At 45.0% G+C, this 17578-nt stretch overlaps 1 protein-coding gene across 3 annotated transcripts in view; it reads right to left on the bottom strand.

The window, feature by feature from the left end:
• Positions 1 to 17313, bottom strand: part of PHACTR2 (phosphatase and actin regulator 2) — a 337195-nt gene extending 319882 nt beyond the window's left edge. For all 3 annotated transcript variants that reach the window (XM_049902589.1, XM_049902579.1, XM_049902599.1), the window contains exons 1-2: positions 17264 to 17313; positions 16648 to 16984 (exon numbers count right to left, since the gene is read on the bottom strand). In XM_049902589.1, the coding sequence (XP_049758546.1) occupies positions 16648 to 16984; positions 17264 to 17266 (340 nt within the window). In that variant the 5' untranslated portion in view covers positions 17267 to 17313. The remainder of the gene's footprint in view (positions 1 to 16647; positions 16985 to 17263) is intronic.
• Between the last annotated feature and the right edge of the window lie 265 nt (positions 17314 to 17578).

Here is a 17578-nt window from a genome sequence, read left to right as displayed (position 1 = left end):
CAATGTGGAATGTACCTGAGAACAGATAAACAAGAACAATGGAAACATGGTAGAAACATAGTGATCCTAAAATAGCACACCCCCCCCCCCCCCCCCCCGCTTGCAACAAGACATTTGTTAAGTGTGAACTCTTTAAAGTTTACCTTGGGAAAAAATTTAATTTTACCTAAAGTAATCTAGTTTTCCTCCTTGTTTCCCAAGAAGATAATTCTAAACCTTTGGGGTTTCCTGAAGTTATCGAGATACTTTTGTTATGCAAGTGAATGGCGACTGGCCAGACCACGGGGACCACCTAGTAACCTGATCTCACGAAGGGGGTCTGATTTAATCAAAGAGGTGAAAATTGGGTCAATGGTTAATTTTCTACTGTTTCCTCTTTTCCTCCTTAAAATCCATTGTAACTGGCCTAGAACAAGCCTCTTACATTTTTCTAATCAGAAAGGTCTCCCTCTATGCACACAGATAGTTCTTGCGTTGCTGTTAGGTGCCTTTGAGTCAGCTCCGATTCATAGCAACCCTGCCAGGTCCTAAGCCATCCTCACAATCACGGCTATGCTTGAGCCCATTGTTGCAGCCACTGTGTCACTCCATCTCACTGAGGGTTTTCCTCTTTTCTGCTAACCCTCCAATTACCAAGCATGACGTCCTTCTCCAGGGACTTGTCCCTCCTGATAACATGTTGAAACTAAGTGAGACGATGTCTCAATTATCCTTCCTTCTGAGGAGCATTCTGGCTATACTTCTTCCAAGACAGACTAATTACCTTGGGCTGTTGATCTTGATTCTCCTTCCCTCTTGTGAAGTTAGAGGAGGTCAGACACTGCCCCCACACCACTTTTACAGTAGGGAAATGCTTAAATAAAATGTGGTATGTGTAGACTTAAGATGAATGACACAGAATCATGTGCACTGCAATGAAAGAACATTTGCAAAAAGTATGCATAGTATACTCCCAAATTTGTGAAGAGAAAAACCCTTACTCCTATGTAGTTGTGTGTATTTCCATAGAAGTTGTCTGAAAGGACATAAGCTGAAGCATAAGTGTGGCCATCCCGAAAGAGTAGGGTTGAGGGAATTTGAGAGGAATATTATTATATTATATTATTATAGACTTTTTTTTCTTACATTCAGCATGTATTACTTTATTGAAAAAAATATGAACTGAGTTTGCTGAGTCTGGAAAAGAGGTAAATTGTTGTTTCAGTTACTATTCAGTCTCAAAACTAATCGTTGTGGATTAAAGACATTCTAAAGTTTGTCAATTAGTTTAATTACTTCCATATAACATTAACTAGAAGGCCCACTACTTTGCTAGTTGCTGTCCATTAACTAGATGGAAGTGGGGAAGAAGAGGCAGATACCATCGTCCTCTACTTCTGCTGTCCAATATAAGGAAAAGCATCCCCAGAACATGTCATGGATTCACTCTTACACTGACATTGATATTAATGAAATTGTTCTCTCCCAGACTTTGCTCCCAACATTTCCTTCATCAAAGAACATGCCACCTCTCTGCCCAAACCCACCCAATGACCTCCCATCTCACTCCAAAAAAGTCAACATCATTACAACGATCTACAGAGGCTCACAGCCGCTGTCACCTCACTGGGCTCACATCCTAACACTGCCCCCCACCTCACTCTACTCCTCAGGCTTCTTTTCTGTTTCTTAAACTCAGAAAACACATTCCTGCCTCTGAGCCTTAGCCCTTGCTCCTCTCTCTGCCTTGAAGGCTCTTAGCTAACCCAAGGCTCTCACCTTCACTTCCTTCAGGTCTTTACTCAAATGTCACCTTCTCCATCAGGCCTGCCTTGACCACCACATTTAAAGGTGCAGTCACCACCCCTTCAGCCTAGTAGTCTGTATCCCCCTTCCCTGCTTTATTATCATCACCCAGTAGTCTTTATATAGTATATTGTTCCCCCCACCCTCCCACCCAAGATTATGTAGGCTCCATGGGCTGGATTTTTATGTTTCTCACTGGCACATAGCAGAACCAAAACAAATAAAAAAAAGAAGAAACACAAACCCATTGCCATTTTGTCAATTCCAACTCATAGCAACCCTATAGGACGGAGCAGAATTCTCCTATATGGTTTCTAAGGCTATAAATCTTTATGGAAGCAGACTTCCACATATTTCTTCTTCGGGGAGGCTAGTGGGTTTGAACTACCTACCTTTTGGTTACCAGCCAAGCACTTAATCCCCATTTCTCCAGGATACACAAAAGAAACTCAGAAAATATTTGTTGAACATTGTTGATGGATCAAAAATTGTGCGTGGGTTTTAGTCCCTCATCCTCACGTCCACACCAAGACAAGCATGTTTAAGCTTTTAGATGAAACATCTTAGCTCACTTTGCTCCTTCAATACCTGGCAAGTGACAGGTGACTGAATATCATAGATCATACCCATCTTCCTAAATTTATCTTCCAATTTGTTCTTAATCCTGATAAAGCGCTACCTGCTATATGCTTAATATTATATGTAAGTGCACACAAATGAGCACAGAATACCACATTAGTGAAAGACTATTCAAAGGTGCCATGTGGAAAGTGTTTGCTTTACCGCAAGATTTTTATTATTGATTGGTGCTATATTCAGCTCCCCCCACCCCCTCCCACACACACAAGCACACACTCTTTTCCTCCATTTGTAGTTATGGTCCTTAAACTTCTCTTCAATTCCAACTCTCCCAGTGATCCTCTATTACCTGGTTTACACTCTGAAAACTTCGTTGAAAGTGCTTGGGCCCTGAATTACAGTAACTTCCTCCAGATTCAATCCAAAGATGTTCTTTTCTGCTTTTAGCAGTTAGGTCCTCTTTGGTGATTTGGGTGTTGCTAACCTCCTCTTTCTATCCTATTATTCCAATTTTTTTTTTTTTTTTTATCAGCTGTGGCTTCTCATGATTTTTAGGTGACTTAAATAGCCCCGGGCACAACCAGTCACTCAAAGAGCCAACAAATGCTTTAAAAGCAGTTATTATGAATGAAACACTAGAGGTTGCAAAAGTCTAATACTCACATGCTACACTCAAGGAAAGGGCAGTCTATACTCATGTGAACAGTTAACACGTACTACATAGTGGTTGCTTAATAATGTTGTTGAATGAAGTGGCTGTGCCAGAAAACTCTGGTGATATCCAAGGCAATAATAAATTGTCACATGATTGATGCCATTGGTAAGTCAAAGTTCTCCATTTAGAGCTATAGCTTCTCCCCACTGTTATATTTCTCACTTCCACAGGGTACCTCCCATGGGTAGTATGAGATCGACCAGAGGTAACATAACTGAAATATCTTCCTACTGTCATTCTCACACCTCCCTACCTTCCAACATCCTTGTAAGTAGCACCACCAATATGCTGATACCTAGGTTCATCTTAATATCACCTTCAGTCTTCCTAGAAGGAGATCCCCGTGGCCAACCCAGTGAGGTGGTACATTCTGAGGTCTCTTTTCCTTGCCATTTCTATGATCACAGGGCGTCAATAACCTCAGCTTCAGTCTATTTCAGCCTCTCCCTCTTCATCATGCACACTGAGAAATGAAGAATTAAAAACGTTCCCTAACTGCAAAACTCTTCAAAAATGTGTATTTATCTTCTAGTCTTCTTTTTTTATGTTTTGGGTAATGTCAACTTAACGGATGGGTTTGGGTTTAAAATTTTCAGTAAATAAGTGTCTTCAACTGTAGTAAAAAAAATTCTACCCTCATCTCTCAGTCCTACTATCTGAAAACCCTGTAGAGACTAGAGAGTTTTCAGATGAAGTCCCAGCACTAATTTACATGGTTACTCTTAAAGCAAAATACTCTGTGTAGGTAGAAGTTCTAAAGGCTCTCTCGCTCGCTCTCTAGGCCCTTCAGAACTTCCACCTACTATACATAATATACAGCAAGGCTTGCCAAACAGGAAAGCAAGTGTATACTTTTAAGTAGCATGGAAGTTTCCGTGGATGGAATTTTGAGATACATTAGTGTCGCTGGGTTTGGTTTTGGGTCGGTGCTATAAGAAATCAGTTCTTAAATGCTTGGCAAGCCCATTAAAGCTATTCATGGAGCCTTGCTCCTCAAGGTATGGTAGTGGGCCAGCAGCATCAGCAAAATTGAGAGGCCTGTTAGAAACTACAGAAGCTCCATTCCTACCCCAAACTTAACCGCATCTTAACAAGATCCCCAGGGGAGTCACAAGCACATTAACATTTGAGAAATGCTACGTTTATGACTCTGCCACCTAAATCAATATGAACTCAGGGTGACAATTCTGGTCAACAGGCCATGTCAGTTCATTTGAGTAGTCCATCGACGCACTGAAACAGCACCCTAATACCACCTAGCAGGAAAGGGTGGATTTGGAAACTTCTGACATGGCTGACTTGGACTCTCATTTTTTATTTTTATCTTTTGTTGCCCGTTGACAATTAACAGAGCAGCAAGGTGACAATGGCTGAAAACCACAGCCCGGGATTAAGGGTTGGAACCGACTCCATGGCAAGACTCGATGGCAACAGGTTTGGTTTTTGGTTTTGGTGGGGCGCAAGAACCAACTGAATCATATCAAGACACCCCACCCTGACTCCTCAGCCATATTTTAGCATAAGTGAAGGCCTTCAAAAAGGAACATCAAGGGCAGCTTTAGAGGAAGAAGGCTCAAAGAGAAACAGTTAAATAGGTGTGTGCAGAGGAGAATGGAGGAGGGGCAGCTAGGCAGCAGAATCCAAAAGCGGGAGGTGAGAAAGACATCTGAATGCAGATACTGATGTACAACACAGGTTTCTCAGCACCAGAAGGTACAAAACACTTCTTTCTCCTTATTCCGATGCTTGGCAACCTTTAGATTCCTCCAGTAATTCCCTGGGCCTAGGCATATGTCCCCATCTTGCCATTGCTCACAGTCATGAGCTTTTTCTTTCAGATTCCAGTCAGCTGCCTAGCGAGCAGTTGTTCCAGTAAAAACTACAAATCTTGATCTTGATAATCACATGTTACCTAACGTCAACTCTAAACCCTTGCTGAGAAATGTTTCATCAGATCAGACCAGAGGAACACCATCCCAATCATGCCCCAGAAGCCAGGGTCACCATCTCGGGGATGGAAATTGCCAGAGAGCAAGGGTTTGATACACTTGTTCTTCTGGCAGTCCATGGTATATTCAATATTTTCACCAACACCATAATTCAAAGGCATCAATTCTTCTTTCTTCCTTATTCATTGCCCAGTTTTTGCATACATACAAGGCAACTGAAAATCCCACGACTTGGATCAGGTGTACCTTAGTCCTCAAAGTGACATCCTTGTTTTTCAACATTTAAAAAAAGTCTTTTTCAGCATATTTGCCCACCATAATACATCGTTTGATTCCTTGACTGCTGCTTCCATGGGCGTTGATTGAGGATCCAAGTAAAATGAAATCCTTTCACCATACTTACTCTATCTGTGTGCTGAGTAAATAATCCAAGAAGCTGGACAATATGAAGAAGGACACGGCATCAGGATTGGTGGAAGATGCATTAACAGCCTGTGACATGCAGATGAAACAACCTGCCTGCTGAAACTGAAGAGGACTTGAAGCACTTACTGATGAAGATCAAAGACTACAGCCTACAGTATGGATTGCACCTCAACATAACGAAAACAAAAATCCTGACAACTGGGCCAATAAGCATCATGATCAATGGAGAAAAGATTGAATGTGCTCAAAGCAGCAGAGAAATCTGGTATGGATGAATGGTGGGTGGGTGGGTGGGTGGACAGATGGACAGGAAAGAAGGGGAGGAGGGAGGAAGAAAAATACATGCTGTCAAATTGACTCTGACTCATGGTGACCTTATGTACAACAGAATGGAATGCTGCCCATTCCTGCATCATCCTGATGATCACCGGCATGTCCAGTCCATCGCCGCAACTCTTGTGCCAATCTGTCTCACAGAGGCTATCCTTACTCTCACGACCCTCTACTTTACCAAACACAATGTTCTCCTCCAGCAATTGATCCCTCCTAATTTTTTTTTTTAATGATATATCCAAAGTAAGTGAGTCAAACGATGTCCTGTTGTGATACATAAGGTTTGCACTGGCTAACTTTTGAACGTAGGTCACCAGGCCTTTCTTCCTAGTCTTAGTCTGGAAGCTCCACTAAAACTTGTCCACCATGGGTGACACTGCTGGCTTTTGAAATACCCATGGCATAGCTTCCAGCATTCTAGCAACACGTAAGCCACCACAGTATGACAAACTGTCAGCTGGGTGGTGGTAAACAGACACAGATGGATAGATAGCCCCATAGAAAGAGTGGTCTCCTTCACCACAGGCAGTTTATCAGTTCCTGGTTCTAGGCCCTCATGACACCCAACTCCCCTTTCCTGCGCTTGGGCTGTTCCTATATCCTTACAAAAATATTTTAGCTGAAACAAGATAGTCTCTATTACTGGCTTTGTTCATTTTGATCAGATCCTGGCTATTACTTAGCATTCTCTCACTTATATCTTGAGTCCCTCTCCTACATTTCTCAATGGCTGTTTCAAACCTACATTCTGTTCTTAATCTCAGTCACTATTTTAACAGTCAAACTGATCTGCTTGGTTAGCATATGCTACATTGCATGGTTATATATTTTGGGGGTATGAAGTATGACTATAAAGTAATGTGAATGACTTAGATTAAAAAGGAGCATTATTTCCACCAAAATCATCATGTTGGGAGACAATAAATGTATTCCCACAACGTGGCCCATTGTGCTGACCATTTCTGGAATGCCTCTTCCAATTTTCCTCAGTGGCAGTAAATCTTTTAGAAACAGCCACAATTTAACTGTACCAGGGTAAGTGGATAAAATGAGAGATTAAATATTTTAGTCATAAAACCTTTGTTAAACATCATTGTACTCACTAGTGCAAAGACTGAAATAAGTACATACTCTTCCAGTCTGACAACTCTGAAAGATAACAGTCATTTGAATACACAAGTTCTATTACATTTATTAAATATGCCTCATTATTTATCACCACCACACCTTTCTGCCCCTCTTATCCAGGCCTCTGGAGCAGATATCAAGGATTTATATTACCCAGTTGGTTGGAGAAGAGGGGTTTAATAAACATTATTGTTGAATAAGCTACTTAATGATGACTTAGTAGAAATTACACCTCTAAAGAAGATATGTGAAACATTCACATAGGTTAAAATACACATGAAGGCAAAAGAAAATTACAGACCAACATTAATGACCTGATTCTAGGCCATAACTATACATCACATCTGGCCTGTCACTTACACTATGTGAGCTGTTGATCCAAAATTGAAGCATTGTACCTGTGACATTCCTGCCCTAGCCACAGTCCTGACCTCTGGATATAGATAATGTACTTTTTCAATGTCACAACTTTTCCCCTGTTATGAGGCATAAGCAATAGCTACCTTTTCTCAAGACTTCACAGAAGCATCAAGGAACTGCAAAGTAAGGTCTATAAATGTCAAGTCTTAGTCAATAGGTCACAGAAGGGAGCTAAATATTAGAAACCTGTGTAAGGCAAGCTGATGCAACCTACTTCTTTGTGCAAATTTCAGCTAGTGTGATCAAAGATAATGAGTCACACGGCATGGTATTGTAAAAACACTAAAGCTGCTTCAGTGTTTTTTCCTGAGCTTCACTCTAACTGAAACTACACTTGTACTTTGAGACAAGATATGATTCTTGTACAAGAGTTATACACAACTCCACGACTGATTAGCTTTAGGTTAAAAGACCACACCTAAGTAATAATTGACAAGTGTCAGCCTGAAAATACTGACTGAATCCCATCATGATTAATCCAGAGTTGCTATTTACCCTAGAAATTTGAAGTACTTTATGTACCTTGGAAACCCTGGTGGCATAGTTGGGCTGCTAACCCAAAAGTCGGCAGTTCGAATCCACCAGGTGCTCCTTGGAAACCCAATGGGGCAGTTCTACTCTGTCCTACAGGGTTGCTGAGTTGGAATTGACTTGACGGCAATAGTTTTATATACCTTAAAATGGACAGACAGTTGGCTGGGGCCTTAAAAAGATGTTTTGGTAGGAAGAGACTTTTATTCTGCTATGTCTCACAATGGTTTTGGAGAGACACCATCTCCAAAAAATTGCATTTTCTCCCTGTTGCTGGGGATATGTCTGTCTGAGTTGCTTTCTGCAAGGGGTGATGGTCTTGCACAAAGATCACTCTGGGTATGGGAAAGGGTGTGAGCTTTGAAGTCAGGAAGATTTCCACATTGGTCCTACTATTTCCCTGCTACCTAAAGGACTTGTGTGGGTTTCTCTGTCTTCCTAAAGAAGGGTTCCTTATCTAAAAAACGAAGCTGAACATAGTTCTTCACAGGGTTGCTATAAAGATGAAATGTGATAAAATGTGATAGTGTGGGTAAATAAAGCAAGACTGGATTAGCACGAGTTAACTTCCTCCTTGCCTTCAGTTTACTCTTGCACCCAGCACTAGCACTCCCAGGAGGCTGCAGAGTCTTTATTACTTAGAGTCCATTTCCAACAGCCTGAGGCTATACTGACATTTATGACTTCCCTTTCACAAACTGTCTTCTATAGGTGTTGCCAACAGAGGTTTCACATAACACCCCAAGGAATCTCTAATTATCTCATGGGTGATGTAACAAAAAAAAAAAAGTTTTTTTTAAATTCTTAAACATTTGAAAACACAGCTTTTATCCAATCTTCTACTCATATTTTTTATTATCACCTTAGCCTAGTTTTTGATTATAGATACTTGATGTCAAAAGAAGTTACTTCTAAGTAATTCATGCATTAATTCCATAAATACCTATTGAGCACTTTATATGTTCCAGGCCCTGTATTAGGCACTAAGGGTGCAAAAATAAATTAAACATATTTTCTGTCTTCAATGGTTTTACCATTTGGGGTTAGGAGACAAATCTATACATAATTTTAATGTACCATGTTGTTCCTGTTAGTTGCCCTAGAGTTGATTCCAACTCACGGTGACCCCATTTGTGCAGAGGAGAACTGCGTTCCATAGGGTTTTCAAGGCTTTTGACCTTTTGGAAGCACACTGCTAGGCCTGTTTTCCAAGGTGCCTCTGGATGGGTTTGAATCGCCTATCTTTCGGCTAGTTGAGCTCTTAAACATGTGCGCCACCCAGGGACTCCTACTGTACCACAGTAAGTCCTAAAATAGAAGTATGCAAAGGGTGCCACCATTTATACAGCACTTTAAAGTTCAAAGACATGTTTCACACATTCCAGCCTCACAATAATCCTGTGTGAGCAAGGTATTACTGCTACCAATCATTTCCAGGTCAAATATAAAGGAACCAAGCACAGGGAGATGAAGTGACCTGATCAAGTCCACATAGATAATAAACACGATTCAGGGACTCAATTCTTAGTTGTCTGACTTCTCAGCCTGTGTTCCTTCTACCACTCTCTCTCAGTATCCAGGTCAGAATACATCCCTGTCAAAGTTGCAAATGTCTTACAATGTCACCTAAATTGTGTCCCCTGGAAAGCAGATCCAGACACAGCAGCCTCTTGAGCTCTGGCTCCAGCCTAGCTCTCTACCCTCCTCCCTGCCCTCTCCCACTGAAACCCTACTCAGAGGCAAACCCAACTGCAGCATGCTTTCTGATGCTGCAGAGTTGTTTCAGGCCATAGTGCTTTTGTCTGTACTGTCTTGTCCCCAAAACACCCCCGAGTACTGTGTCCTCTCCCCAAAGCACTCCTCCTCTACTCCACCCTCCTGTTCTCCTCTTGCATGGAGATAGCACAGGTTCCACCTCCTCCAGGAAGCCCTTTTTGATTACTCCCTCTTCCCCCCAGTTGTCTCCTGTAGCTGAGCCTTCTGAATTCTCCCCCAGGCCCAGGACAGGGCACTAATCATAGCTCGTACTTTACTGCACTGCGGCTGTTGGCTTATGTGCCTGTCATTTGCCACTAGACTGAGTTCCTTAGGGATGTCTTTGCATCCTGTGAGTTTAGCTCATTAGCTGTTTGTTGATTGAATCTGTTAAGTGAAGATAAGGATATTTTTCCTCACCTAAAACACCTTCTGCAGCAGCTGGGGCCTAGAATAAACCCACAGCTTTGCCATCAGTCTCCAAGCCACCTTGGGACTATGGATGCACAGTAGAACTTACCCAGCTTAGGTATAACTAGCTGTTCATACATCTTCTGAAAAGGAGAGCAACAGTAATCAGCATCATCATCGTCATTGTCAGGTACTGAGCACAGCATGCAGCACATATCACTGGCTTACATCCCTAGACATGCTGCCCTATCTGGCCTGCCATGTCCTTTCTGAATGGTCTCTCTGCTTTCCGTCTTAACTCCAGAATCGCAGACCCTACCTTCTCTCCTCAATACCCCCAGTGCCTAGAACAGTGCCTGGCACATAGTAGCCCTCAGTAAGTACTAGTTGAATGAATTAATGGAAACTACCCAAGCTCAGTTCTTTCTAAATGGCCATACTGGCTCTGTGGACCTCACCTTCCAGTTCCATAACTGGTGTGGGTTTTGGTGGGTATCCGAAGAGGGCAGCCAATCCATGGGCTTCTCTGTGACCTATAACCTATGGCCTGGTGTGAAAAGGTAGCTTCAAACATTAGATCCTTTCTAGAAAGTCTGAATGAAAAAATGTGAAGAAATTTTATTCCAAGTAACCATAGAGGCAAGAGCTAAAAGGAAACAAAGGTAAGGTTGCTGTAGATAGAGATCAGGAGGTTGCGTTTGTAGGTAGATGAATAAAAAAGCACCTGTGATGGAGAGCAACTCTGCCCAGATTAGACAAGAAAGCTGGTCAGCAGAGAGGCAAACAGGAGCTCAAATGCCAGGTGAGACCCTGCCAGCCTTCAGAAGGTGTAGGAGAGAGACTGAGGAGCTGGTCCCAAGGGCTGCCTCAGCTCCGGACAACTTTCTGGTTTCAACTTCAGGTCAGGTACAACTTAACACGTAGAGCCTTACTAAACAAGTGAAGCTTATTTTTAAAATGGGCCAGCTTCTGGTACAGGGCCACCCTTAGCCTATATGGTATCTCTGTGAGATTCAGATAAAAGGTGTCCCACCTGGATGAAGCCTGGTCAACAGGTGGAGCTTTAACTGGTTTAGAAGCCTGTGGCCTTTGTGCAAAGCAAAATGCATGCCCTCCTTTTGGGAGGGGCCTAGGGTGTGTGTCCACACCAGGGTGCACAGCTTGACCAGGGCAGACAGCAGGCTAGATTAGAGCCCCTCTTGCTTGCTCTGCCTGGCCAGCACTCTGTTGTACTGCTCACCTTTCCTGGCAGGGCAGGCTGCTCACCTTTCCTGGCAGGGCAGCCTTGCTTTTTGGTGACCAGGCAGAGACAGGAAGTAATTTTAGGGCCAGATGGTTTTGTCTGGCTAAGAAACACTCTGAGTTCCACAAATGTTAAATAAGCAGGTGTCCATGGTTCCTGGCCTAGAGCAGCTCCAGCCCATCTGGTGGCTGGGGCCCTGATGCCCCTTGGGACACACTCCGGCCAAGCATTATGCTTTGGGAACAATGACCAGACACACAAGCATAAACTTGAAGAGTTATAACCTTGGAGGTCAGCGAGGGGCACTCTGGGGACACCAGCAAGGTGTGGACATGCAAGGGCTTGATAGGTGACAATCAGCTGCCAGTCCAGTCTTAGGCAACAGTGTCTCACCGCAAAGACCAAGTGGCCATGGGTATGGGCTGGCAGGACATCCCAGTTTGCTAGATTTCTCACTCCTCCAGGCACTGCATACACCAGGGATCAGACTCAAGAAAGAGATGCTGGCTTTACCATTACCTATACACACCATGACGTAAGGTGTCTCTGGGTAATGCAAATCATTAATGCACTCAGCTGCTGACTGAAAGGTTGGAGGTTCCAGTCCACTCAGAGCTGCCTAGCAATCTACTTCTGAAAAATGAGCCACTGAAAACTCTATGGAGCACAGTTCTACTCTGACACACATGGGGTCATCATGAGTAGGAACTGACTCAAAGGCAACTGGCTTACTGGTTAGCAGGGCATAGGGATGCTGGAGAGATGAATCAGTGAAGTAAAAGAGATGAGACTATATTTCTAACCAAGCTTATGAAGTGGGTCATACTCTCATATCATCCTTGTTGAGGTGGCTCAAAGGTTCTCCGTTCTGTGCCAACCAATGCGCAAGATTAAGAGTCATCACTTGAAGATACCACCTATTGGCTCTCCCTGTGGCCCAAATGGGTGCAGCACAGCGCCTAGCACGCAGTAGGTCCACAGTCAGTTCTTGCTGAAAGCTTACAACAGCCTGCCACCTGCCCTGGTCAACCTATGTTCCCTGGTGTGGACAGGCACTCCACTCCCCTCTCCCAAGGACACACACATTTTGCTTTCCACGAAAGGCCATGGACTGCTAAACCAGTGAGGGCTCTACTGCTGACCAGGCTTCACAAGAAGGGCACATCAGGACCAACTGAATACATCAAAGCTCCTAAAGTGGAAAAAGACTGGTCTGAAACTGTAAGAGTACCTGACCATCTACCCTGAAAAGCTTGTTTCAAGAGTTTTGTTATTGCAAGTTTTCATGTTTAAAAATTGATTAAAACATCACTTTATTTACCAAGAAATATTCGTTTTTACAAACCCAAAACTTTTGCCTGTGTTCCAGAAGTGTGAGTTCAAAATCCAGAAAGCAAGATAAATCACAGAGTTCAAAATCCATAAAGCAAAAATAAACCTCAGTTTCTGTAAGCTCAGTAAAAGGGCTTATTCATTAAGTCCACTGCTACTTTAATTACATTTTCAAAACCTACTTACTGGAAAATTTGGGGGCTTTGTAACATTTTTGGTATGGATTATAAAATATAAGACTATAGTTTCTGCTGATGAAGCATGTGTACTGTTAAAATAAACTGTTGTCATGTGAAAAATTCGCTCCGCAAATGACAAATTACGTAAAAGCCCCTGAACTCTGAAACGCTTTTCTTGACAAAAATGTGGCAATGAAACAACTCAGGGGGAGCGGATTCTCTTGGTGGGTTATCCCCACAGCAGCAACACAACGCTAATGCAGAGCAGGTCTTTTAAAAAATGTTTTTAATTGGACTGATTCTAAAATTTCAGTGACTGAGTTTCAAGTTTTTATTTAGTCTTCCGTGAGGAGAAAGGTGGAAAGGAAGTGGTGTGAGGCGGGTAGGGGACAGTTGGGGGTTAGCAGGGAGTGGTTTATTGTTTTGGAGGGAGGCTATTCTCTGACCACCTTCGGAGGGCAAGCTTCCAGCCTTCTCTTCCTTCCCTTTCCTTCTCCCCGGCACATGGCATTGCAAAATGTGATGTTCCCCTCCCCGCCACACCCCTCCAAGGACTCCAATCAGGCATTCGGTTAACCCATTATAAGAAATTAACCCTTAGGAATGACTGACAACTAGCTGCAATCAAGAATGTGAGAGAGAAACGATGCTTGGGAGGTGGCCACAGACAAGAGTACCAACGGGGACATGAGAAAGGGCCACAGGCAAAATCTTCAACTTTACTCTTGCCCAGAACAATCCTAGCTATGACATCACAATACGTATGGTAGCAAGCACATTATACACATATGATAGGACAGTGGATCTCAAACTTTGTTACAAATTACATGCAGTGGTTAAAGAACTTGGCTGCTAACCAAAAGGTCAGCAGTTCAAATCCACAAGCCGCTCCTTGGGAACCTTATGGGGCAGTTCTACTCTGTTCTATAGGGTCACTATGAGCTGGAATCTACTCATTGGCAATGGGTTTGGTTTTGGATTAATGCTGGGTCTAGAAGCTCCTAGGTAGCAGAAACAGAAAGAGCTCGACTACTAGCCAAAAGGCTGGCAGCTCAAACACACTCCAGAGGTGCCTCAGAAGACAGGCCTGGCTGGCAATCTGCTTCTGAAAGGCCACAGCCTTGAGAATCCTATGGAGCAGTTCTACTTCGCACTAGGGAGTTGCCGTCTGTCAGAATCAACTTGAAGGCAACTGTTAATAACAATGCAGGGCCTGTACCTGAGGCCAATTAATCAAGGCCTCTAGGGTGGGACTGGCCATACAGTTAACTCCCAAAGTGATTCCTATCTGCAGTCAAGTTTGAAAACCAGTGTCAGAGAGTAACATTTCTCAAACTTTAACATGCCCTCTATATGAACAAGCAGCCCTGGTGGCACAGTGGTTAAACACACGGCTACTAACGGAAACGTCAGCGGTTTAAACCCACCAGCCACTCTGCCAGAGAAAGATGTGGCAGTCTGCTCCCATAAAGATTACAGCCTTGGAAACCCTATGGGACAGTTCTACCCTGTCCTATGGGGTTGCTATGAGTCAGAATTGACTCGATGGCAACAGGTTTATGGGGTTAATATGAACAACCTTTAGACCTGCAGATCTTGTTAAAATGCAGATTCAGAGGCAGTAGGTCTGGGGTGGGGTCTGGGGTTCTGAGATAAGGGAGGCGCTGGCAAGACCACCTATGATCTAGCTATGTGTGCTACCTGTGTGCCCAGAGCCTCTACGGAGTACCTGCAAATTGGGCTACTCTACAACAGGCCATGGAATCTCTGTACAACGTGGTGTAACTGTCCTGTTATGTCCATAAAATAATGCAGTTACACTAGCTCAGCCATCTTGCTGATTCTCTGCATGGCTGCAGCAGAATTCTAGGGAAAGCTCTGTGTATGTCAAGAGCAGGCTCATTTTCTTTGACCCTATAGGTCCCAGTCATGTATGTTGTTGCTGCTGTTAGCTGCCATCGAGTCAGTACAGCCTGCTCTTAGAAGAGATCCAAGGCGCAGTTCTGAAAATGCAGTTCAGTCAGGTGAAAGAAGTTCTCTCTTCTGCAGGTGGGTTAACACCCCAGAGTGCAGGAGCCAACTCAGCTGTAAGTTGTTACTTTCTAACTTCCTTATAACAAACAGCACACACAGAAGGAGTCCAGTCCTTGGAAATAAGCTTCTAAACTGAAACTCACCATTCACATGATGTACACTCATGTTTAAACACACTCATGTTTAAAAGGTCTTTGCTATCCTTTTTCTGTTCTAAAAAATAAAAAAGGACCTTAATTTCTATGAAAATGAAAAATGATACGAGCCATGCTCATTTATCTAAAGTCACCAACTCAACTAATTTGCAGTTGTCTCTTTAGTCATCTGAATGGTTAACTTTTTTTAAAAAAATCAAGATTATACATGGGTTGAGTTCATTTTGGCCAAGACATCCAAAAGCAGGAGGTACAACACATTTTGACTCAATGCTTTTCACAATATAAATTCACAACAAGAATTTTTACACAAATCTACATACCACTACTTGCATTTAACAGTTCTAACCAGCTTTTTTTTTTAACCAGCTTGGTCCAATGTGATGTGCAAAGCCAGATGAACAATACCTTTGTTGGTTTTAAATATACAAGTTAGGTGGCAAGAACAATAATATGGGAGTAAAAAACAGAGGGCTCTGATAGAAAACAAAGCTAGCTGGAGTCCCCTTTCTTGAACGTGGAACTTGGCTTCAGGTAGAAGTGAGATTGTGTCAAACTAAAAGGCAGCCTGACTCCCCAGCACACAGCCTGAAATGGGTAGTGGTAACAAGTAGTGCTGTTTTTTTGGGGTAGCAAGTAGTGTGTATATGGACCTTTAATTGCTACTGGTAGTTTTGATGTTAGCTTCACTGCAGACTTCCCAGCTCCAACGCATCCTCCATGGATTGCAAATCAGAAAACAATCTGTGAAAGCTTAACAAATCTGGTGGACTTTTAAAACAGTTCTACAGTTCTTAAGATAATGCTTTGTTCAAAAGCATTTAAAATGATCAATTATTTATCCACATAACCTCCCCACGTGGTGGTTCCACACTATCATTCCCACTTTAAATACTGAGATACGAAAAACAGGGATAAGGGATCTCGCCGACGTTCCACTGCGCCGCGTTGGCAGCGTCAGCCCTCAACCCAGTTCCTGGTTCTGCCTGTCCCAGGGCACAGAACGGCCTCCAGGGCCCGACGTTCACACAGCGCAGAGGGCAGCCCATTCACCAGCGGCCTCAGGAGTGTGAGGCAAATGGACCAGTGCTACCGCAGAAGGTTGACTCCACGCTTTTTCAAACAACTCTGACGGATGAGATGAACAAACAGCCTGGCCAAACTCGTGCTATCACCTGCATGGGTTTTTCCAGGGGGGAAAAAAAACCCTCACCACCCCCCGCCCCGTCCTCTTCCCAGCAGCCCCCCACCCCCGCCCCTGACTCTTTGTTTCCGAATCCTGAGCAGGTGGGAGGGTGTCCAAGACCTGCCTTGACTCCGGCCCCCGAAATGAGGGAGCCACGTCCGCTGAAGACGGAGAGAAGGTTCCTCTTCCTGACCGACAAGCCTAAGCACCACAGCTACCAAAGCTGCCGGCACTCTCGGGTCCTGCAGCCAGGCGGGAGTGCTCCCTACACCCGCGCAGGCTACACCCTCGCCCGCAAAACGCGCTCGACCCGGGCGCCCCAGCTCGCTGCCGGGTTTGAGCATCTTCAGCTGAGGGTCCCCGAGCCTCAGGCAGCCTGGAAGGAGGGCGGGGTGGGTGGGGGTTCACACTTCACCTCCCCCGCCCCGCCCCGGGCGGGCCAGCCCTCCTCGGCCCCGGCGGTCCCCAGCGCCCGCGCCGCCTTACCTGAGCCGGAGATATGGACGCGGAGTGGGCGGCCCCTGCTCGAGGACGACGAGAGGTCGCTCTGGGAGCGGCCGCGGGGACTCAGGTCGCCGGGCAGCCAGCGCAGGGCAGGCGGCGGCGGAGTCTCGGGCTCGGGGGCTCCGGCCGCCGCCGCCTGCTCGGCTGGCTCGCCCGAGGGCCCCGCGGGACGCCGGTCCGCCTCGGCCATGCGCTCCCGGGCGGCAGCGGCACCGGGCCGGAGTGGGGTGGGGCCGGCGCTGAGGGCTGCGCTGCGGGCGAACGGCCACCCCGAGGCGGCCGAGCAGGGCGGGGAGGCTGGACTCCGGGCTCCGAGAGGCTGGTGGGGAGGGCGGGAGGAGGAAGAGGAGAGAAAAGTTTGCACAGGAAGGAGCCGCCTACATTCGCTCTTGCTCCCGCGGGCGCACCCCGCAGGGCTCGGTGCTGGGCCGCCCGCGGTGCCTGCGAACCTGCCCGCTGCTCCTCCCACAAGGCCAGGCGCTGCCCCTTGCAGGACGAGGGTTCCCCGGAGCACTGTGCACCCACTCAGCGGTGCTCACAACAGTAGCTTGGGCTTCAGGAGCTGGGGTGCAAAGTCAGGGTTAACAAGACCATTTACCATTTGTTGAGCTGGGGGAGGGGCTGCCAGGTACACGGGATGGTCACATACTTGAGCCGCACAGCGGTCCTAAGATGCAACAGAAATAATCATATCCAGTTTACAGACACGAAACTCCGTCGCCAAGGGGTATGACGGATGGGTTAGTGGCAGATTCTGACTCTCTTGTGATGTCAGGGCCAATGACTTTCTCTACCCACTCCCTTGCCCTCAAAGCCTATCTCTACCTCTCACAGTTGTCCACCTTCCTGGGTTTCTATCTGCTGGCTAGATACTCATAAAACCCAAACCAAACCCACTGCAGTCCAGTAGATT

The sequence above is a fragment of the Elephas maximus genome, chromosome 1, assembly GCF_024166365.1.
Source record: "Elephas maximus indicus isolate mEleMax1 chromosome 1, mEleMax1 primary haplotype, whole genome shotgun sequence".
NCBI classification, from domain to species: domain Eukaryota; kingdom Metazoa; phylum Chordata; class Mammalia; order Proboscidea; family Elephantidae; genus Elephas; species Elephas maximus.
Note: the sequence above shows the minus strand (reverse complement) of the source record. Positions and strands in the feature narration are given on the sequence as shown.